General features: G+C 37.7%; 1 protein-coding gene and 1 long non-coding RNA gene across 3 annotated transcripts in view; one reads left to right on the forward strand and one right to left on the reverse strand.

The window, feature by feature from the left end:
* Positions 1-22518, reverse strand: part of COL2A1 (collagen type II alpha 1 chain) — a 67771-nt gene extending 45253 nt beyond the window's left edge. The window contains exons 1-16 of one of the 2 annotated variants that reach the window (XM_073613667.1): positions 22182-22518; positions 18579-18788; positions 17506-17522; positions 17106-17138; positions 16968-17000; positions 16807-16860; positions 16008-16109; positions 10758-10835; positions 8115-8159; positions 7964-8017; positions 6393-6446; positions 4927-4980; positions 3873-3926; positions 3738-3791; positions 3539-3583; positions 2952-3005 (exon numbers count right to left, since the gene is read on the reverse strand). In XM_073613667.1, the coding sequence (XP_073469768.1) occupies positions 2952-3005; positions 3539-3583; positions 3738-3791; positions 3873-3926; positions 4927-4980; positions 6393-6446; positions 7964-8017; positions 8115-8159; positions 10758-10835; positions 16008-16109; positions 16807-16860; positions 16968-17000; positions 17106-17138; positions 17506-17522; positions 18579-18788; positions 22182-22278 (1038 nt within the window). In that variant the 5' untranslated portion in view covers positions 22279-22518. The remainder of the gene's footprint in view (positions 1-2951; positions 3006-3538; positions 3584-3737; positions 3792-3872; positions 3927-4926; positions 4981-6392; positions 6447-7963; positions 8018-8114; positions 8160-10757; positions 10836-16007; positions 16110-16806; positions 16861-16967; positions 17001-17105; positions 17139-17505; positions 17523-18578; positions 18789-22181) is intronic. The other variant, XM_073613666.1, reaches the window with a different exon arrangement.
* LOC141127338 (uncharacterized) lies at positions 1363-20767 on the forward strand. Its single transcript, XR_012241544.1, has 3 exons — positions 1363-1396; positions 13059-13197; positions 20277-20767. It is a non-coding gene; the product is annotated as an uncharacterized lncRNA (long non-coding RNA).
* Positions 22519-24759: the final 2241 nt, after the last annotated feature.

Consider the following 24759-nt stretch of genomic DNA (forward strand, 5'->3'; position numbering starts at 1 on the left):
ATGTGCATGATTGTGCCAGGTTAGTTGACAGAGAAGTTATTTGGCATTTGGATCCAGCATGATCCAGTCCACCAGAGGTACTGCTCATCAGCCACCAATCAGCATCTGACCTGTCCTGGAAGCTTGAATCTGATTGGTGGCTATTAGGAAAATACTCCATTTCTTTGTAAGGACATATTTATGTATAAGGTGGTTGGTTTTTCAGTGACTGTATGCTAAATAAATGCTAAATGGGACTAGTTTGTCTGGCTTTAGATAAATATTCAGTACATTGCCTACATTATCTGACTTTTAGAATGAAATACGATACCTTTTACTTTACCTATGTAATGAAACGCAAACTTTTGAAAAGTTATATGTTTTCATTACCTATGTAATGAAAACGCTAACTTTTGAAAACCTATATGTTGTTCTTGCATGAGTGCACCCTATGTGGAGATAATTTATTTGTTTTGTTGTTCTAAAAGAAACATAATCTGCACCCCAAAATGATAGATAAAGCTTATGCTTCTACACTGCCACCCAGTGGTGGAAAGGCAACACTGCATGCAGCAACCTGTAAACGCAAAGACCTTACAGAGGTAGACTGTCTCTATAGTGCCACACAGTGGGCAAAATGCAGCATTGCACCAATTTCAAAACATGCAAGTACGGGGGGGGGGGGGGGGGGGCAAGCATTAATTCTGGAAAAATGTAAAGGTCACATTTTTGGAGATAAAATTGCTTTAGGGCAAGGCCGAACAAACAGTAACAGGTTTACAGTGTAAAAAAAGAACATTATTATTATTATTTTTTTTTTTTTGCTTTTAGCAAAAGCACAGAAATGATGGTGCTGCAATGCAAAATTTGCATTGTTTATTCACAATGATATTAAATCTTTGTATGTGCATATGCAGATTTATTCTTTGGCAGGCAATAGGTAAATTCACAGCTGACTACCATGGCCAAATGTTTTCTGCTCTACAATGAATGGCTGAGGTGGACAATCTGTCAGCCCAATGACTGCATTTACTATCCAAATGGGTCAGTGATTGAAGGTTTTCTGATACATCTCTTGCAAAACCTGAAAAACATTCAACCACTTCCTGCTATAAATGTATCTTGTAAAGACTGCTTTAGTCTCATGCCTGCTCTAAACAAAGGGGTCTAAAATGATTCTAAAGCATTTAATTTAGACACTATCCATTATTCCTGGTAAAGTGGAACTAAAGTCCGCAATACTTACTTTAGCTCCAAAGGACACCCATAAGTTCCCTCCCTGGCTTCTTTCTGGTGCTGGTCTTCAGCTATCTTGATTGTCTGGCGTGGGATGATGTAACTCCCATGCTAAGGAGTTCTATCATCCTGGCACACAGGCAATTCAGTGTATATTCTAAGGAAGACAGCGAGCAGGCAGGTAGGTTTATTTTATTGCAGAAGAGACATCACATGTCTTTTCTGCAATAATTATGTTGCCTGTACAGAATTGTTTTTTAAGAAAAGGCTTTAGTCCTGCTTTAAAGTATTTTTTACCCGCAAAAACAGCTTCTATATTGTGTACATTGTAGCTTTTAGATTTAATGTTATATTTAAAGGTTTTTGGAGGTCAGGTGTGAATCCAGGTAAGATTGGAATGTTGGAAACAAGCCTAAACAGAAACCATCCGCACATAGACAGGCATGGGACAAGAGAATGTTCAGCTCTGACCTATAAGCTGCAGGGGATTAGGATGAGTTCTGATCAATTATATTTTCTATATATGCTTTCATGTATATTTACACAGGAAAGCTCCTTTATTTATCTATATTTTTTTGGAAATTAGTTTTAAACCAGTACAATGATTTGTTGCAATTTGGATATGTCTCAGTTTACATTTATATTCACATTGTGAATATAAATACATATTGTCATGCCAGTGGCTAGCCTGTACATGAAGGAGACACATGCAATGAAAAATATAATCCTTATTCACACCCTAATTGTTTTCTTTTTACAAGTCACGTCAGGTTTTTCTTTCACAGATGTAACTTCAAAGATGTAACCACTTGTAATCTAAGACTAGCTCTCTGAAAAATATGTCAGAGGTAGATATGGTACTATGAAAACAATGTACTGTGGCTTGGATGTCTGACTACATTCATCTAAAGAAAATTGTGATAGTCTTTGTGCAAACACAGGAAGCAGCCATTTTGTGGGCAGGTTTCAGGGGACTGTTGGGTAGTTATGCACTAACTACCTTAACTTATCAAACTGTCTTGTTGCTCATAGTTCGGAGGGTTTGGGATTTAGAAAAAAAAGGATTTTATTGACTTAATGAGAAACCATTTTTGTGTCACGCTTTAATAACTGATTTACATTCTTGGGTTAGCACATGTAGTAGATTGGGTTTGAAAGACTAAAGCAAAGAAAACAAGAGACATATATATGTAGAATTACCTATAAAAAAATGTAATTACATTTAAATTTAATTACATTTTTTAGAATTATTTAAACCTGATTTTTTTTCATGAGCAACAGCTTTTGGTCTATTAAATCAGATATGATGGGTAGACCAAATGTAAATCCTATTGGTTACTCATATAGTAATGCTTAGGTGAGTGTTTCATGTTCATATTTCCTTTATGTTTTCCAGGAAAATTTGTGGCCACTGTCCAACTGAATAAACCTGCAAATTTAGCCTCCCCTATTTTATATTTCTATTTGCCCCAACTTTGACACCTGTCTCGATCTTAGTGATTCTGTTTGTGTCTTAGTTAAATCTATTCAGTCATTTATGAATTTTAGCAAATCAAGATGGTTTCTGTATTGCTATTTGTGAATAATTACCCTAAATTCTAACTCATTCCTAACCGTAGCTAAGTGACTTAATAGGCACACCAATATATTTATTTTGGGGAGCAGCTTTGTGTCCTAACAAGAACCTACTAAACATAATTATACGATATACTCTGAATTCCTTAATTAATACTTACAGCAGCGCCAGAAGATCCAGGACGTCCTCTCTCACCAGGCAGACCACGGGGACCCTACAAAATCAGAGCATTTTTTAAAGACTTTATTTTATCTAAAGAGTAGAAACGTGAAATGGTAAATAGATATACAACATTAGGACATAGAGATACAATTTGATGTGATTCTACAGAGAATGTAAAGATGGGATTATAGAATATATGAAAGTTGGCTTTTCAATAATATAGTGCAAGGAGCAAAGCTCTACTTACAGCAATAAATCAAAATACATTTTGTACTGATCTGACTTCAGTATGGTAAACTATGGTTGAAATGGTTTTCGGTCTTCCCTCTTTCACTGTTTAATAAATAAGCCCTCTGGCTTTCCATTTTTCATAAGTCTGTAAAAGCTAATTGATGGGGGTTCTGAGCACAGAAGCCACTATTGGTCAAAATCAGAATGCATATTCAAAAGTATTCCGCTTTGTTATTGGAAGGAATACCCCATTTAAGTATTCAGGAATCACATTGCATATTTATAATGAAAAGTATTAAGAGTAATAAAAAGCAATAGTTGGGAGTGGGGTATATACCAAAATAGTTAACTTACCATTGGACCAGGAGAACCAGCTTCACCAGGAGCACCACCTTCACCCTATAAGAATATAAAGAACATTAGAAGAGTTTAATAAGATTTGTTATCATGAAGTTACAATAGCTCTTTCCATTTAGAATGGGATCTTGTATTATATGTACTACTGTACTAAGACTGCTAAATAACAGAAAAAAATTAGGTTTTAGATTATTACCTTTGCACCAGCAGCACCAGCTTCACCCTTTCCGCCATCCAGACCTGGGTAACCCTGCAATTAGAAATATATGATTACATACAGGTTCCTATTTAATCACTTGTACATTCAATTTTTTTGCATGTTAATACAAACCCTGTGTCCTTTTACTCCAGGAAGTCCAGGAGTTCCGGGGAATCCACGGGCACCCTAGAAAATAAATATTAATAGGGTATGTTCATTATCATACATTTACATTAAAATCACTCATTTTCACATTGGTTTTTAGGTATTTTATTTCTAAAAGCCATGTATATAGAGGACAGGTAACTTGGTATTTTATGTATACATTTCACCGAAGTTAAGGTCAGTGTTGGAATGTTCCACTCCTGGGGCATTATAAAATATTAGTCCGACCCATCACAGGACACAGTCATTTCCAATAAGGATTTTGTGCTCCATGTGTAGGACATACAGTATCTCCTTCTTTCATTGTTTCAATGTTCCTTCAGTTACAACACAGTCTTCATTTAAAATTAATGTAGTTGTACCCCCATAAATGCTTTCAGTCTTCCACTAGTCAGATATACTTTCTTCTAGTTGGTATTCCATGAGGAGCACATGATGTTCCTTATCAGCAGGATCACTGATCAGCCTCTGTAACATGCTGCTTTCCATTAATGGGGTCAATGCTCCAACATTCTTGTATGATGGTCTCTATAATTTGAAGCATTATTCCAGTAGAATAAGTAATATTTCTCATTAACGGTGTTATTATTTATCCAGCGCGACATGACCCATTCCACAAATATTCTGTTACTCCCATTAATTATCTCCACCATTTATTATAGCAGTATCCAGAGTCCTCCAGTGTACCATCAAATATTCCAGATGTGATGTCATCTTTCACCTTAGGATTTAGGGCATGCTTCCCTATGAAATGTCCATCACTGGGCCTTCCAAAAGTAGGATCAAACAAGTTCCATCAGCTCTTCCAATGGACATCTTCATCTTACAATTATGTTAAATGTGTTACATCAATGTGCTATCTTGCATCTGTGTTGTAAATGATTTAGGCCATGACATGCTATATTAGGATATAGCTACTATGGAGGACATAGAGATTTATACTATGATGTGTGTTGGTAAAAAAAAAGATGAACTTATCTTTTAATAGCTTTCACACACAATTTAATACATTTTTTTATACCTGAGGTCCTGGAGGTCCACGTTCACCAGCCTTGCCAGGTTTTCCAGCTTCACCCTATGTGAGTAATTGAAACATTAGTTTAGATAAAGAATGGCATAGATAGTTTTCCAATAGTAATGGTTTCTATACAATTGTATACCCCAGCTCACTGACATAGAATGGTGTTAAATAATATTACAGCTAATTCTGTTCTTATTTTACCATTAACATTGTTCCTACGACTATTATATTTTGGTATCAATCAATCCAACTTTGCCAAATTATTCATATTTAGCTTTGTCATATTGATCCATACAGAAGACCAAGCATTTGACAAACTATGCTAGACTCTAGGTCAGGGGTCTTCAAACTACGGCCCTCCAGATATGAAGTATTAGGGCCTGTCTTGGATACCAACTGAATACCGTATTTATCGGCGTATAACACGTGCCGGCGTATAACACGCACCCCAAGTTTAGGAGGGAATTTTAAGGAAAAAAACTTTTAGGAGGGAAGTTTAAGGAAAAAAGCTTACATTTAAATGCCCATCAATGCAGCCTTGTCAGTGTCCATCTGCAGCCTTGTTAGTGTCAGTGTAGCCTTGTCCATCATTGCAGCCTTGTCAGTGTCAGTGTAGCCTTGTCAGTGTAGCCTTGTCAGTGTCCATCTGCAGCCTTGTCAGTGTCAGTGTAGCATTGTCAGTGTCCATCTGTAGCCTTGTCCATCATTGCAGCCTTGTCAGTGTCAGTGTAGCCTTGTAAGTGTCCATCTGCAGCCTTGTCAGTGTCAGTGTAGCATTGTCAGTGTCCATCTGTAGCCTTGTCCATCATTGCAGCCTTGTCAGTGTCCATCTGCAGCCTTGCCCCTGTGTCATTTGCAGGCTTTTGCCGTTTAATAATGGCGCCACCGCTCTCGGTGGCTCTCAGCTGCTCTCGGCCATTCTCGGCGCGTCTCGGCCGCTCTGGGCGGCTTTTGGCCGTTCTCGTCGGCCTTCGCTGGCTCACGCAGGACTGCGAGAGCCACTGAAAGCCTCCGAGAGTGCCCGAAAGCCGCCGAGAGCGGCCGAAAGCCGCCGAAAGCCGTCAAAAGGCTCACAATCACACGCACCATGATTTTCCCCTGATTTTAAGGGGAAAAAAGTGCGTGTTATATGCCTATAAATAAAGTAATTTGTTTAGGCATGCCCTTTAAACTACATAGTTTTACTTTTAGTAAATCAACCCCACTGTTGATAGAGAAGGCTTATAAATGGCTAATGGGTTTAATATACTAAAGTATGAAGTGAAATGACATGAATCCATGTTCACTTTAAACATCCAATTATGAGAAGGGCAATTCAAATTTTCCTTCACATGAGTGGATGTGTAAAATGAACATACTTTTCTGAATCAGGCCTAACACACCTGAATGCATGCTATGTTTATATGTCATAGCACTGCTAGTACACATATTTTGGACTTCATGAAAAACAAAATTGCAAAACTTACATCATCACCAGGCTTTCCAGCAGGGCCGGGAGGACCACGGGGACCCATAGGGCCCTAAACAATAAACAAAACAAGAGTGTGAGATAATTTTAAAAAAAACTTTAAATGGCATGACAAGTTGGGTAGAAGTGCTCCCTCCTCTGTCCACAAATTGGAACAATTTTACTTTCCATTCCCAAAACATGTCTATCTACTATATTTATACAAGTTGTTCACAAAGTATGATAGTATAGCTAGCAGAATTCCCAAATATTACACTCTTCACTCCAAGAAGGAACATGTTATATGGCAGTGCATGGCTCACTTTAAACGCCCACACACCATAATTATGCTTCACAGTATTCGAAAGACATCATTCCACTGTATATGTCTGCCATTCGGACCATACAATACAGATGTCACGCTGAAGCCATAACTTAAATGTTCCATGCAAATGTGTTTCACTTCCAATCACAAACGCAAACAAGGTGTCACCATTAGCACTTTGTTCAGTTGCTGAAATAACTGATGATTGCTACATTATGGTGTGACAAGATTTCAATAGCACACATAATTAATGATAGGATTTAAAGAGCCAATACACTTATGCTTATATACTTTGGACAAACAGATGTTCTTTCCTAACAGAGTTATAATTGATGGTTCACAAAAAGTTAATGTTGGGTGAAGATTTTGTAGAGAAATGCAAAACAATAGTGTGTAATTTATCAAATGTGGGTCAAGTCTGTTTGACAGCAAGATAAATTGTATGAACCTCCTAATGATCCATGTTGAATGACCTGAAAAAAATGCCCTACCTCTAAACATCTTTCTACAATGTTCCTAGTCATTATGGCGTAATAGAGTATATCTGCCCACTGCCTAAAAGCCCTGATACTCAACATATGTGTTATTATAAAGGCACTGTGTGCGTGTGTGTTTTGCGTATAAAGGTATGTGTATATATGGGGGGCGGGGGGTGTTGGCAGGGGGTATAGAGTAGAAGACCTCTCCACAGCCTGAAATGGCTGAGATTGTGAAACAGTGGCCCGGATGTCAGTACAATGAGAGGTAGATCAAGAGCTGTTTGAGTATGGCAGTATTATAGTATGTAGCTATGGATGTGTTTATATATACGCAAACCCTAACAATAAACGTCTTCCATTTTCTCTCTTTTGGTCTAAGAAATATAGCATTGAAAGTGTGTTGTTTTATCTATATGATAAGGGTAAAAATGGCCTGTTATCTCCCTGTTCAGGTTACCTGTGAACTACAGAACACCTCCCCTTACTTTATAGAAATGATGAGAGGGGAGGTGTTTTGTAGTCTTACTACACTTTCTGTCCTAGGGCAACATTGCTGCTTTTCTATAGATGCAGTGTTGTGTGTTGAGTGTTGTGAATGTAAAACAGCAAGTATAGTACTGGCATGATCATCTGGTAAAAAGAAAGGAAAAAAAGAAAACAAACGCATCCCCCACATCTAAGGACTGGTAAGCTGCAGTTTATTATAATTTATTGCTTGGGTCTAGAAAGACTCAGTTACTGTGTGTGTGTAAAAAAACAAAAATTTTAAATAAATGTAATACTTACAGCAGCACCAGATTCGCCAGGCTCACCGGGATTCCCTTGAAAACCTTGAGGTCCCTAAAAATGAAATAAAATTGAGTTAATAAGAACTCAGCAAGCTGATATATTGTATGAAAACCTAATTCTATAGCATTTACATAATATAAATACTTACAGAAGAACCTGGTGGTCCAGGAGGTCCTCTAGGTCCCATAGGGCCCTATGATATAAATAAAACATGATTAAATTATAACCTAGATAGTGAAGCCTTATTAAAAAAGGGAATCAATGGCCTTCTGTATTGCACTACTGGTATGTAACTGTATGCTTTTTGTTTTTTACTCAGTAACACATCTATATTTATTTAGCACAGCTTCTTAGAGGCTTTGGGCTGGACAGCAGCCATGTTTACAAGTTCTTGATTTCATTTACTGCCTGCCAAGAAAGGCTGGAGTGTAGACATTTCCTGGAGGAATTCAGTGGGGATTCTATGAAGCAGCAGCTGATGTCTGCATGTTTAAGAGCAGCCCTGTCCAGCTCCAAACAAATCCCGCATTATGTTTACAGGTCTGCGGTTGCTTTTATTGATTTTTTTTGCACGACTTAGTTAGGAAAGGAAATAATTAAGGTAATTGTGTCTAATTTGTGTAGATGTAGACTTGTTACGAATTTGTCTGGCTGTTTGTTGGAGTACCGTCGACATTGTGGTAAATGTAAAGTGTTGCCCCTGTCTATATACAGAAAATGAAAATGTAATTAATTAAAACAAGAGTAAGCAACCAATGTCAGGTACAGGTTCAAGTAACTGGGGAATCATGACTTGTCTAGCCAATACTTATGAAATAACCACTGCAGTTCTGAAAAAATAAAAAGTGTTAATGAAAGCTGCTTAAAAGCAGGGCTATGTATGAGTTTGTTTAAATGCCCCTAACCTTGGCTATTGATATCTTTCCCGTGCTTTTCCTCCACCTCCACTGCATGGCCATCAGAGCCCAGAGAAAAGGAGCTTACACAGGGCTTTTCCCCATCCCCATGGCAGTGGCCTGGCTACTGACCACTCAGGTGCTGAACTCTGTATTGTGTGAGGAAGGTCAGTTAGACACATGCTCCACCATACCCGGATATACAAAGTACTTCCATGTATGATGAAGCATGGGGCCTCAGTGGATTGTAAGTATCTGCAGCAAGGTGTGCAGGATATCTAGTGGATACATTACTTTGCTCTAAAAGTGCAAAGTACAAGTTCAATTTATTTGCTGTGGTTTTATAAAACACCACAGTGTGTATCAATGCTATATTAATAACATTCTTCTTGGTAGGTCTTTAATATAACAGGACATAATTAAAGTTATGTTTTAGATTTGTTAATATCCATGCTTAGGAATGTGAACATCTTGTTATAAATAATGTTTAAGATTATTTAAAAAAAAATCATCTTAAGTCTATATTTGTTTATTACAACTTAATAGAGATCAACAGTGTTTGTGTTTTCTAGTTACTCTAGTGTGGGACTACAAGTCCCATCATGCCTCTGCCTGTGGAAGTCATGCTTGTAATGGACAGCCTTTAATGCCTCCTGGGAATTGTAGTAATGCAACAGCTGGAGGGCTGCCGGTTTGGTATAATCAATAGTCTCTCTGTGTGTCTGGGATTTTATCTTATATAATGGTGAACAGGAATGCTGTGTGTTTGGCAAATATATAGACAGCAACTGATAGGTGAAGGAACAAATTTGCGTAAGCAACTCAAGATTAATTTGAGGCAGCATTTGATAATGATAATATACTGAAAATGGAAAAATAAAATGAGCACAAAGGTAGGATTGTTTCCAAATGCTTGGGACTTGCAACTGTTCAGGTTTCACTTTTATTCTATGGAAATTTAAAAAAAAATGTCTAATTGTCCATTTCCTTCTCTCCAGTCGTAAGCTTGTCATGAGCTTCTTAAAGTGTTACTAAACCCACAACAGTAAAATAAAACTGTATCTGCAATAAAGCATGCTTGCTATACTCACTGTGGAACCTAAGGGGTTAATCCTCTGCATTGTGTTGTTGATCCTGGCTGTTTGATCCTGGCTTCTCTGATCCTCCCCTCCTTCCATTGTCCCCTAATAGTTTCCTGATAACATATCGTCTATGGAGTCAGGCTGCACATGCTCAGTTTGGTTTGTATTGCTAGAGAGGTTTTTTTTCTTGGGAGGATGCATGTGATCAGCACAGGGCCAATCAGCACTGTCCAGAAAGAGGGTCAGGGGTCTTGCAGTCTCATAGGACAGTCAGAAAACTCCTCCTACAATCTTTAACCAGTGCTTGGCTGGACACTGATATAAGTCATAAGACTGATGTATACTGCTGATGTAAAAAGGTATTTATCAGTTTATATTTACTAAAATAATTTAATTTCCATGTTCTGTGTACTGTGGGAGACCAGATATAATGAATGCAGGGTCCTGGGTTTAGTAACACTTCAAACTGTGTTTTCTTGCCATCACTGAGTCAACTAGATTTATCTGAAAGCCTTTAAAATGTCATTCAGACTTGCTATTTAAATGTAATCTCAGATATAATAAACAGGTTTTTTCCCAAACAAAAACCAAATTCACAGTTAGTATTTAGTTTATTTGAGAAAGATTTTCCATCCTACAAATTTTTTCATCACTATGGTCGAAAATTAACGTTGATTTGACTAATCTTTATAAAATCCTACAAATGTTCCAAAAATTGGAATGTTTGTATGAAATTCCATATATATGGCCAGCTTTGGTGCCCTAGACAGTTTGCCACAGAGCACTGGCAATAGGTACGGGTGGCATACTTACCATTGGTCCTTGCATAACACCCATATTTGCACCACCAGCTTTCTCATCAAAGCCTCCTGTCATCTGAGCAGCAAAGCTCTGCAGAAACAAACAAACATCCCAGTCAGAGTTTACATCATCAATATTCATTGCATTGTTTTAACTGCAACATCTAAAACAAAAGTGGTTTGCCAACTGTATAATTTACATAAGTAGCACAAATCCAAGATGGCTATATAAGAAATCCTGATATCAGGTCATGTGTTAAACTTTTTTCAAGGCTTCTCTGTGGCATCTACTTTCTAAGACAGGCCTTCAAATCTTGAGGGCTGTAATTCTTAAAACATATGCTTTTTTAATAAATAACTCATTAAATGGCTACTCAAGGATCATGACCTGGGAGAAATTTGGAGGCTGAAGTTGCTTGCCGTGCTAATCTTTATCACTTTCTGAGCCATTAACATGGAACATGTATGCAGCAAGTGAAGTCAGACCCAAGTCAGAACTTCTAATCTGAATGCTACAGTCAGCAACATAAAAAGCATGGGACACATTAAGGCTGATTTACTAAGAAATGAAGCATCTTCCCTTAATAAAGGGTAAATAAAGTAAATATTCATTTAACCAATCATGTGAAAAGCAAATTCCTGGTGACCTGTTTCATCTGTGCATGATTAGGTATTCTTAGTAAACAGGAATTTGCTGTAAATCAGCTTCAATGAATCGGCATGACAGCCAGGTAACCAGCATTTTCAGAAGAAGATGCCAGCAATGGCAGCTTACCTATTTCTTTCAGTACATGTTTCCTTGTGTTTTTGGGACAGCCTATAAAGGTCAAGATCTCTACTGGCAAACTCAAAGTGTCAGTGTCTGTGCAAAGCTCACCCTTAACCACCTTATGATTATCTCTCCAGCACTCAACCACCACTCCTTCCTCTGCTGCCACCAGTAGATCCAGTTGTTTGATATTATATTACCCCCTTTATCATGTGATAGTATTTAGGCCTAATGATTGGCTGCTAGGGACCCAACAATGGAGGAGGTCAGAACCCCCTGAATATTCTGTAACACTGGTTATTTTGTAGTGGCAGCCATGGAAGAAGAACCAATGGGGGGGGGGGTCGAAAGGTAAGTATAAGGTGATAAAGTAGTGGGCTTTATGTAGACCCCTTTTTTTCTGACAGGGTTTCTTTAAAGGTAGGCAGCCTGTCCTTCATTTTATTATCATGAACACATTTTTTCCTGCATACATCATTTCCTAATGACTTGTAAATGAATGCATTCGTTCTTGTGTAGCGCCTATCTAGGCTCCACTTTATGACATAAGAATGGTGACAACACTCTATAAGCCTAAAATTCTCCTGACATCGAATCTCTGTTCTGAATTGGGTTTGCTCTTTATGCTAGTGGTGAAGGTCCACATGGAATCCAGGCTTGCCATTGCAAGCCTAGTTTCCATGTACAGCAGGTGTGAATCAACTCAGTATAAAGACAGAACTTCAGCTCATGGTTATAAAACTTAAACTAAACAGATTGACCACAATGTACTCTATAAGCCATAGCAATTAGTGTACACTACATGGCTACCAAATTAACGTTCACACTCTATCACACAGATCTATTTGGTTAAAACTAACTGCCAGGAAGCCTCTCAAATTGTGTGTGTGTGTGTGTGTTGGGGGTGGAGAATCAGTCCCCAAAATGTCTACAGATATATGTTACACTATCATGGCAGCTAGTGATTGCAGTATAGTTAAAAATGTGTTCTGAATTTTTTCTACATAAAGTTACTGTACTAGGAGATGTAGCTCCAGGGTGGTGCAGCAACCAATAATAGATGGAGCTGTAAAATACAATTTGTCGTTGGTTGCTCTGGGTTTCTGACTTTTGCATAAGACAATTTGTTTTAGGGCCCCTAAACCTGTGTTAGGGCCTGTTCACACCACATATTTTCTTTGTATTGATGCAAGTGCATTTACATACATTGAAATTTGTTTTTTTAAATGCATTGCAATGCATTTTTTACAAGTGCTTTTTGTCGTATTTTTTTTTTTTTTCACTTTCATTTTTATCAAGAGTCATGTTGCATTGCATAAAAATGCAGCCTGCAGCACTTTTTTTTCAGCACATTGAAATGCAACACAGTGGTGTGAAATAGTCTCATTGGAAAACATCGCTTTTTATTGTTATTCACTGGGAATGCGCTGGAAAATGCATTTCAATACATCTGGTGTGAACTGGCTCTTATAAAGAGAATGTTATATGAAAAGCTGATAACTAAAGTGAAGAGTATTTTTAACTCATTGGTTGTGTTTATTATAGGACAATTTTTCACTAAGCCAAGGGAACTTTTCACTTTGAAATCCTAATGATGTTCAGAAGAACTAATTTAAAAAAACAGGAATTTTCATTGCATGCGATTGGATGATTGAAGTGAAGATCGCTAAAATAAATAGAAAAGGTACTCCTTTAGTAAATCAATCCTGTTATCTGCCTTGTTTAGGTTTTCCTGTGCTGTTAAAAGTAACCCTTCTCTAACAGAAACACGAAGGCTGCCAATGCTGAGCACTTTCTAAACATGCTAATTGCCTGACTGTCTGACTGTCCATTTTAATCATTTCAAAGTCACCAATCTAGAACAAGGACACAGATTAGGAAAGACAGAGTAAGAACTTCTAACTCACTCTCTCTTGGTTAGTGGAGAGTATTGAAGGCAGATGGTCTGCATGACAGCCAGGCAACTACCATTTACATAATTAGAAGTCAGAAACTTCCACATTTCTCTCCAAAAAGTTTTCCTTAAAGTGTAACTAAAGACAAATATATATATATATATATATATATATATATATATATATATATATATATATATATATATATATATATATATATTTATATTTATAGATGTATTTAAATTGCTGTCAGGATCTTATTGCTGTCAGTGTCCCTGTTTGGAAGATTCGCTCAATCTAATTGTTCTAATCTCCTGTGTCACAGTAAAGAATAGTGGGAATAAAACCAACAGTAATAGAGGAAAAATCTTCCCATCAGGGTACCTGTTAGACAACTGTCTAAGAAGGGATAACCTTTGCATTGGAAAGATATCCTTTCACTTCCTGTTGAGTCTACAGCACAGGAAGTGAAAGGAAATCTCTCTAATGTGGTAAATAAAAACTGTCAGTAGCTTTAATCTTCCCCTACTACACTACTTTGGCTTTGGATATACTTTGAACTTTAATTCTTCAAGTTCTTAGGGTTAATTGTTACCCATTCTATACTGGCTGTACTTCACACAGCCAATAAGACTTTATCAAGTCGTGTCTGAACAGTGACTGTTAAAATGTACAAATTAGATATCTGACCTAATAATCATATCTAAAAATTATTGTAATGACACAATTCTGCTTGTTGCCATTAAACTATGTTGGGCCTAATTAATGAAATAGTGCTTTAGGCAGGTATTTCTGAATTAGCATGAAACACAATAAATGATGTGTACCTTTGTAGTGTGTGTGCACTACATATTTTAAATGCGATTTACAGTACAACTGCATGATTACATCTCTTATTCAATTTAGTACTAATTTGAGCAAACTGATGCCCTTTGATTGGGAAAAACTATTATTTCCAATATGATGTGCTGAAACTTGTAGTTCTATGACAACTAGAAGGGCTATAGGTTACTCTAACGTGATCTAAAGCAATGAGGCCCCTACACAGGATGAATATTAGAAATACTAAGATGTTCATTCAGCTGTTTGCAAGGGGCAAAAATGACACCTATGGCCAATGAAATAAAGAGGTAACTTGAAAATTGGGCCATGTAATATTTGTTAAGGAATGCTGGCCTTATGGCAACCCTGCCTGTTATACCATCCTAAAGTTCTGATTGGCTTCCAGACATATATTTTTTTGATATGGCCAACTGGCCATCATGACTTAAGAATGTAGGCACATAACCTTAGGCTTCCAGAACCATACCCCTGTACTGGAACCACTTTTTTACCTCTATACACAGAACTTTTCTTGCTTTACTGGTTCTACCCAAGTTTGGATTATTGTGACAGTGTCTAAATAAATTTATATCAGATTACTGTACTTTGAATTATGGTCAAAAAATGTTTGCCCAGTAACTTTACAGAGCTGCCTCTGGTGCCTACAGGCACAGGTCTAATGAGTCTAAAGTTAAATTCAGTCCTGGATATAGGAATGCACACGTGCCTGTATTTGGTAAGATAATGTTCAAATCTTGTGATTTAAGAACACCTTGAAGGGAACTTGTGAGGGTAAAAACACGGGATGAGCCGCTGCCAAATTATTACTAAAGATGCAAGCTTGAAGGTTGTCATCCTGATCTTGCTCAGAGAAAGCATCCACGTGCTATGCACATGTACATATATCTGTCATATGATATTAGCTGTAACAGGCTCCCAATTTTGTAATATACTATTCAATTCAATGGAATAACTTACTGTCCAATGATCCGAGGTAAGGAGTATTAAAAAAAAATGTTAAACTTCCCATGACATCATTGTAAGCTTGAAGTGAACAGAGTGCAAGTTTTTCTTGGCTGGTGAATGTATACCAGAGCAGTTTGTGTAGGAGGAAACTCTGAAAGACTTTTTACTTTTAATACAGACCTTTTCCCAGCTGTACTGTAGGTTCTAGAATGACTTATATTAAGAATACTGTCTGCTTTTTCATGTATAATATTTAATGCATGTGTACACTAGAAATGCAGCCAGCTACACTGGTCAAAAGACTTTGACTTAGAGATACAAAGAACTGAAGGATATATTTAGGGTTTCTGTTACCCATTTTTTAATACCTGAAAATGAACGTTGAAAATGAATTTGCAGTACTGTACAGAAATGCGTATTTGTAGTTAATAATGAAAGCCAACTATCCTAATAATGTAGGACTCTAGGTGCATGACTTTGATCTACATTAGAGTTTTCACATTGGTGATAATGATGAGGCCTCTGTCTCTCTGTCTGCAGTTGGACAATCATCTGCTTGTACAGTGTCCAGCCAGAGGAGAAAAAAAAACTTTCTGGGCAGAGAAGATATTTTGTGTCAGAGGAATGCAAACAAACTGCCTGATTACAAAGAGTGACTGTTACAAGCTACTTTCTAACAGCAGGGTCTTTCAGCACTGTCAGTCAGGTTGGTTTAGCCATGTAGAGCAAATGTCCCAGGCTGATATGACCATGAGATGTGAACTTTGTGGCTTTGTGGGAAAGGCTGGGTGTCAGAGCTGAGCCTACTTACTCCGCCAAAGCCAGGGACTCCGGGAGGTCCAGGTGGGCCATGGGTTCCTGGATTTCCAGGTGTACCGGGTTCGCCATCTCTTCCGCGGGGTCCTTGAGCACCCTTAGTGGCAGATTAAATGGACACATTATTCTCAGGTCATAAAAAATATGCAGTTTGAAATTTCCAATATACATAATGGACACTTTGTGTTACAGTTATGTTAGATGGATGTATTATTTACAGACAAGGAATAATGATTTGCAGCTTTTGAAAGACTATTAAAACAAATGTATGTATGATGCTAATTTAAAGTATCTCTTATTAACCCATCACAAATTATTTTTATCTTTCTAAAGCATGTAACTTACACATTTATAAAGTAATCCTTAATAATACCTTGCCCTACCCTACAGAAATAACACTATTCCTCCCTCTTAAGATAAGATGAATATACTCCATTGGTTATGGAGCAAGACAGACACATGACTTCTAAGCCATCAATGATGGCTAACCATATGGGATGGATATAAAGTCAATCATTTTAAGGAAGGGCATAAGACTTTTTCATTCATAAAGACTTGTTACTTTTGATTGGCACAAGACTGGTGCACACTTTAAATTCACTAAGAGTGTCATAATTACAAATGTGATAAGACTCAACTAACCAATAAAAATAGCTGCATTACATATGTATTGGGCCTAATTTCTACCTATTTGCTGGGCTTCTGCACATCTAAACTCTTGGTAAAATAACACACTTCTTTTCATTTGGTCATTGGTATCTATTTAGTTTGGTCCTACACATCTATTTTCTTACTTTTTCGCCCTTTTCTCCACGTTCACCTCTTGGTCCTTGTTCACCAGCAGGACCCTGATAAGCAACGATAAAATATATTAATATAATGACTATTAAATGAGAGCTAGGAAAGGAATACTTATAATTCTGTATCTGGAGTTTTAGGAATGATTTTTTTATACCTGTGGTCCTTGAGGTCCTCTTGGTGCATTAAGCTGTACAAAAAGAGATACATTTATTAAAGGAAATTTTCCTGGTATGTTTTCTTCAGAAATAAAACCAGCATGACATGTGATACTGTTATAGAGAAAAGTACTTACATCCTTAATATCGCCAGGTTCACCTTTTTGTCCCTATAAAATCAACCAGGAAAAATGTTGATTAAATGAAAATAGACCACAATATCAGTTGGGTTGGTATATTTCTATAGGGTAACCAAAAGTATCCCTATGTTTCCTAATATGAATGAGTATATCTAACAAAGACATATCTCAGTAGAAAATAATGAATTCTTGTTGGGGATTACCACATGTTTCTAGTTCAGCATTTGCATGACAACTATAGTACTAATATTACATTATATGATAACTTACCAAATAATTTCTTAAAATGTTGAGTCACTGGATAATTTTCAACTCCTATACTGTCAAGAGGGCTCTCTATAATGTTTATTACTATACAACTCATCACTATCAATGTATAAAGTAAAAATTAATGTACCTTTTGTAGACCTTGCCCTGTTCATTGGAAGAAAGGTAAAAAAAAAAAAAATCAGTACAAAGTAATTTATATTGAGGCAAGACAAAACACAGTACACTACAATTAAACAGAGAGGTCAGGACATAGACAAAAGTCAGATACAATGAAGGCCTTCTTCACTTGAAGAAGGTAAGTGTTATATCACATGACACAGGACTTCCGCTACTAAACCAGTGTTCCAGCACACGCCTCCATCTCAAGTGGATGTGCTACATGCCTATACATTTTGGCTTGCAGAGCTCTGAGGCACAGGTCAGTACAAGATTATAAAGAGAAATGAAAAGAGCTTTTGTTTTTGGTACAATATAAAAGTGGGTTAGTTGCACTTTTTCACATGATCAGTTATCTAAAGTTAGGAAGGAAATTATTAGTTACAAAGAAATACGAACAACGGTTATTATGATCACAGATGTTAATTAAACCTGCACATAGCACTGCTAGTTATACATCTTACATGAGCACAAGGATACAGCTCATTAATCACAAGAACCTGTAATCACAGGTACTACTGTTTACAATCACAGTGCTAGCTGTGCAGGTAAGCTATTAAAAAGGGATCCCCATTGATTATATGTCTTCTGCCTTTGAAACAAAAAGACAAGAATAGGTTAAAGCGCCTTTCATATTTATAGCTACACGTGTTTTTTTGCTCTGTGTGCTTCCAGACTGGCTGCCAAAATAAACCGCAAAAGTACAGACCTGTGGTTTCAACAGAAGGCAAAAAAAGGACACGGTATTCTAGAGTACCGTTCCTACGCTAGTAAAATCTTTAATTAAACAGTAAGAAAACTTTGATTTTCTTGTACAGAGTTGTGTATATATAAATGTATATGTATGTATAGATTTTACCCTCTCCATTTGTGGTGAGGTTATAAATAGGTTAGTGAATCTTGGAACTTTGGCAGAAGGCTAAGCACAAGGGGCCCTTTTTAATTGCAGATGGTACCCATGGATGCCCAGTCTGTTAGAGAAAGGTATTCCATCCATAGGCATGAACATGTAATTTATTTATGGAAGACAAATAAATAAATTACGATCACTGGTGGTGGACGGCTCAGTTGGGCAGATGGGGCAGCACTCTCCAAAGGGGATCTCAGCATTGGAGCAGTCTTTAGTTTCCTCGCAGATTATCTCATCGCATAGAATAGTCCCAGTGTCACATACACAGATTTGGCAGGGTTCGGGTTTCCAGACATCTTTGTCACTATATCTCTGCCCATCCTGCACGCAGTTCCCTGCATCCACTATGCCAAGGTGTAAAGGGAAGGGGATTATAAGTGTAGAAAGAGGCAGCAGAAGGGAGAGCAGAGGCAGAAATAAAATAAAAGGGAAAAATATAATACAATAGTCAAATAAAACTGTCATATATTGCAGCTATTATACGTGTGTATATATACACAAGTTCATATGTATATATACATATATGACATATTTAGGGAATGGCATTAACATATAAATTGTCTAAAAATTATTTGCATACCTATGCAGAATTCTTCATAAATTAGTCTTAAAATGCTAAAAATATTTTATTAGTTGCAATAGCAGCAGCAGGTGAATTAAAAATAAGTTTAATGCTGTAATTTACCAGAGAGGGGCAGTGTTGTATCAGACAGAGGAATATGACCTGAGTTCAGATTATAAAGGGGCTGCTTGGGGTAAGAGGGAGGAGAATGCCCTAGTGCAATATTTGTTGGCCTGAATTATAGGAAGTTGTAATATAATATTACAGCATGAACTATGGAGAGCCTTAATAACAGCAAGTTTCTTTAAGGTCATCCAGAGAAGTGTCCCAAGTATCCATGAGGCCTTTTTTTTCACATTTGCTTATAAATAAATAAAAATCCAATTAAAACTGCAAATAAGGTAATAATGAAATACCATGTGTTCATTAAATACAGATATGCAATGGCTGTAAGAAGAAGGTGTACTAAAACAAGGCACAATATGATGCATACTTACATAAGTAAGGTTCATATTAAGGAAAACATAATAAAACAATAATATACATTGCAAAATGACAGAGGTTATGATGGGAGCATTGTTCTCCATGAATTGCTCTTGATTATATTCAGTGTAGCTCCCTTTAGGTCCCATGCCTAGGCTTGGGTAGCCCAGAGGACCCTTAATGAATGGGCCTTTCTGTAAAATACACAGAGGTTTCAATTCACATTTCACTGTCAGGGGCCAGTTTAAATAAATATGGGCAGCATTTCAGCTCCATCTGGAACCCATTGCTGCCAATCCCTGTAGTGCAAATAAACCATCACAATAGTCAATTGGAGTCTTCAAATAAGTCCACACATCCCAGCTTTAAACCATATTTACATGTCTTAAAGGCTAACCCACTTCAAACATGCCTAAGATGCTCAAGATTCTGGGTTGGCTCCTATCAAATCAGACCTGATCAATATAGCTACTGACATAAAGGATTTGTTTTCCAATTTACAGGTTCATTTCCCAGAATCCTACATACCATCCCAATTGGGCCTTTGCTCACCTGAACACTAAACTAATGCTATTCTTCCCCGGAAGGCCCCTTTCCCTTTGCAATTCCTGGACATCAATTACACATTTTAAGAATGTAGACAGTTTACATCAATAGAATTAGACTTCTATATAACAAAAATGTCTCTCTCTATATATGTTTATACAGATCTTCCTGGAGGAGCCAGTTCACAATCCTTGTAGCTGGCTTCTGCAGGATTTTATACACTTATTTCTTTTTTTTGCAGATGTCAGTTTCTTAAAAAAAAAAGAAAAAAAAAGAAGACCTTTCTTTATGGAAGAAGAAAGTGCTTCCAGCGAAAAGTGGCAAATACTCAAGACAACATGCCTTTTCCATACTCTCTCTGCAATGGTTTTACAATCTGTAGTATGCAAAGACTTAAAAGGCTCGTAAAAGAATTTTTTTCTTACCATTGGGGATCTGCCCAAGCAAGTTAAAGCATTTCTGCTAAGAAATAAAGCTTCCAGCATTGATCTAGAAGGATTGCCCAGACTATTTCCGTAGCCAGGTGTTTTCTCATATATTCCACTAATTTTTGCCAGTTTAACAAATATTTGAGTAATTTTTATATAGAGATAAATAAATAGCATATATAAGTATTATACATATATTTTATATAAGTATTAATAGCTATTACAAATTTTTGTCTTTAACTTATCTTCATTAAACAGTTCACCTGGTCATGTATTAATTAAATATTTGATTGAATGAAATATATTCATGCCATTTGATTAATTTAGTAACAGGTTGCAAAACAAATGCTGCAGTATCCCCTAACAACCAATAAGCATTCACCTTTCATTAGCCTGCTCACTGGCTGCTGACAGCTGATTGGTTGCTATGGGTAACTGCAAACCCCTGCACCTTTAGAACTCAATTATCAGACTATCCCAAAATTCTGCATTGCTTCCCATCACTACACAATGGCTTAGGAAGTGTGAAGCTATTTCAGACTTCATTTGGGATCGAATGTGTGTCCCAGGAATGCTTTTCAACATTCACAGGGACTCCTAGAGAAGTTTTTGTTGCGTTCCTTCAAACTGTAAAGGGATCAGTTTCTGAAAGAATGCAACTCCTGCACACACATACACTAACTACCCCTAACCTGTGATCAGCATCAACTTGAATGCCTATGTTGGCTCTGTGCTGTGGCGTATCGCTGTAGGCTTTTACTATCAATCAAAGCTGAAATTTGCAGGTCTCAGTGGAAACATTGGAATTTCAGCTGCCAAGTGTCATTAAATGTCTCTTTTATAACTCTGCAGCTCCTTCACAGTGGAGGGCTGATACTAGTCTAACTGGAAAACAATTTAAGGATATCAAGAACAGGTTAAAAAAAAAAAAAAAAAAATATTATATATATATATATATATATATATATATATATATATATATATATATATATATATATATATATACTGTTTGAGTATAATACTGTTTTTTGAGTATATATATATATTACTGTTTGAGGAGCAGGTAAGTCACCATTCACTTTGCTTGAACTATAAAAAATCCTAAGATAGAGACACTTCAGTGGGGTGTCAGAGTTCCTATTTTAGACCCCTTTGGAGGGAGCTATCAAAATTGGAAGAGACAGAATATAGACTGGCTGTGCATAGCAAACAATCAGCTCTTAGCTTCTGCTTGTTCAGTTAAACTTTTAAAATGAATGATAGAAGTGGGTTGGTTGCTACTGCACATTCTATTCTGGCTGCTCCCGTTTTGATGAACCCCCCTCGTAGTGTTTTGCTAGCTTGAGCTAGTAGCTTAGGGTGCAGTGATGCAGCAGCAGCAGCTCAGAATCCAGACAAAGCAGCAGCAGCACGATCTGCGCTGCAGTTGCCAAGCAATGTCAGCGCTGCAGGATGCTGTCAGCACGGAGGATGCCATAACCTTGCATTGCTGCACTTTCACCCTAATGACAATCAATTACCGGCTACATCGGGAATAGCAATGAATTAACATCCAAAGCCCCGCTAGCATTAACCCCTTCCCTCATGGAAAGTAACTACCGCTAAAACCACAGCTAAGTCACAATTCCTATATAAAAATGCAGATCAAAGTAACAGACAACCAAAATTAAAAAAAATTAAAAAAGTTTCCATAGTTAAAATGAAGTTTTGGAACTTACGGACATCTTCTTCGTCTTGGCATCTTACAAGCGCTAATAATATGACTTGGGTGGCTGCGAACAGCACTAGTGTCCTTGAATCCACAAATCTGAACATGTCTAAATGTTAGACATGCAGAATCTTTGTGGGAAGAAAGTGAAGAAGAGGAGGGGTGGAGAGGAGGTTGGCTGTCCCCAAAAAAAAGTTATCTTGTCTTCATGCAGCCGATTTCTTGGGAAAAGAGGGAGAATCCAGTACCAGGCCCCAGCAGAACTTAGGTACTAACTGCTCTGGGCCAAGGTACTGAAGTTATAGTCGTGAGTGCCTTGAAGTCAACGTATATGCCCACATCTTAGTCCTCCCCTGCCCCCAGCAGTGCTGAAATCTGAGCCCCCTCCACTCCTCTCTGCCCTCTCCCCATCCCACCAGACCCCTCCTTCTGCTGAAAGGTCCCTTTCCTAAAGCCTGCCACTCTCTGTCCCCTTGCACCCTCCCCTCTCCTGCCTCCCCATCACCTACACTCTTTCATTCCTCTGTCAAGGAAAAAAAAAAAGTACCACCATTTAGAGAGAAGCAAGGCAGAGAATTAAAAAAAAAAAAGTTACATTTGCTAAAGCAGATCTCCTATCCTGAGTTTGCTGAAAAGTTGTCTGGAGAGGTTGTGCTGCAGGAGAAAAGTTTTCTGGTCTAGGGAGGTCTCCTAGGTTCATACGGCTCTAGAGAGTGGCTGGCTGCCTTATGGATGGCTGCTGCTATGGGACACCCTGGTCAGGCTCAGGGCTCTGAATGTGTGTCTGCCTATGGAATTTCCTTCAGCTTTCCCTGTGTACATTCTTCCTGTCTCATCTACATTTATCTATTCATCCATTTAACAATCAGTGAGTACCTATGCTGGCAAATCTGCTACCTGGATTAACAAGATGCTAGCTTTAAATATGCAAATGATCACCTTCATCTATCTATCTATCTATCTATCTATCTATCTATCTATCTATCTATCTATCTATCTATTCTCTCTCTCTCTCTCTCTCTCTCTCTCTCTCTCTCTCTCTCTCTCTCTCTCTCTATCTATCTCTCTATCTATTTATCATAGTATGCATCTGTCATCTATAAACTTTTTTTTTCTTTTATGTGTAGGTATGTACTTTATTTCAGCATCATTTAACATGCATTTTTATACATACATAGAGTGCGGAAAATGCCTGCAGTGTGATCACAAGAATGTCATGAATGAGCTTTCTATCTATTGCAGGCTAAAGCTGGGAATTGGTTTTCAAGCTGATGCTGGGACTGGCCAGGTGGTCCTGCTGAATGGGATCTATGTTTGTATGTTTTTCCCTTTTGGGCTCTAAGTGCTGTAAGGGAGGGTGAGAAATGGCATTTTATGTTCCAGTTGGATGTTCCATGAGACAACACTTTTTATTTACTTGGCAGCTTACTATTCTGATTTAATACTTTCAACAATATTGAAGTCATCTAACAGTCCTTTTAAAGGACTTATTTAGTCTGCAGATCTAACATGTGATCGCTGGATGGAAGGGTCGATATTATTATAATATCATGCAGAACCTGGGAAAACAGTTCACCAACGTGTATTAATATTTACCTAAAACAAATTTTTTTTTTTTAATTATTTCTATTTGACTTCATTTCAGGGACTATTGTTATTTGCCGTTAAAAGTAACAGCATTATGTTTAAGCCTTTCCACCCACAGATTCTGCCTTTCTTTTATTCATTTTTTTTTCTCCTGAAAATATCATTTTACATTAGCTGACACCTACAAATATGGAGTTCTAGGTGAGTGATAATTAGCATATTCGGTATCCTTAAAGGGACATATAGAGCCGGTGGCGATTCATTTCCTTTCCGCGTTTGATTGGATAAAACTGGTCTCATGGGTGTGACTGGAGAGAACCAATTATACTGAGAGCTGTTTAGCCAATCGCTGTCATCTTAATTTAGAGGATAATTGTGCTGCCAAGTCTTCTCATGGGTTCTAGCCAAATTGCTCACCCACGCATTTTATTACATCTGCTAACCTCTTTTGACAGCACCCACAGCTTTGCATGGTTCATTGGATCGTTTGAGCCATATTTACTTTGGGGATTTGAAGATGTGAAAGAAGGGGTAGTTTGGCTGGATCTGGTTTTAATATAATGTGGGTGCTCTGTTATTTGCAGAGGTATTATAGTTCTACAGGATCAGTCACTTACAAGGGATGATATTGTGTCTGTCTTGGTCCTAAAGGTTCAGTCCTCTCATAGCTGATATTAAAGTTTTGGATAGATGTTGGTGTGTTGACTCACCCAACCATGGGTGCTCAGCCTGTGGCCCCCCCAACTATTTCGGAGCTACAAGTCCCATGAGGCATTGCAAGGCTGGCCGGTTACAAACATGACTCCCAAAGGCAGAGGCATGATGAAACTTGTGGTTCCACAACAGCTGGAGAGCCACAGGTTGAAAACACTAAACCTTATGGAACTTCAGAGGGGAGATTGCAGCACACGAATACCCAGGTCAATCCACCTGTTACATTCATTACAAGCAACTTTTTGTTATGGGGACAAAGACCCAGGGTCCTGTTACTGTGGGGGAGA

The sequence above is a fragment of the Aquarana catesbeiana genome, linkage group LG02, assembly GCF_042186555.1.
Source record: "Aquarana catesbeiana isolate 2022-GZ linkage group LG02, ASM4218655v1, whole genome shotgun sequence".
NCBI classification, from domain to species: Eukaryota; Metazoa; Chordata; class Amphibia; order Anura; family Ranidae; genus Aquarana; species Aquarana catesbeiana.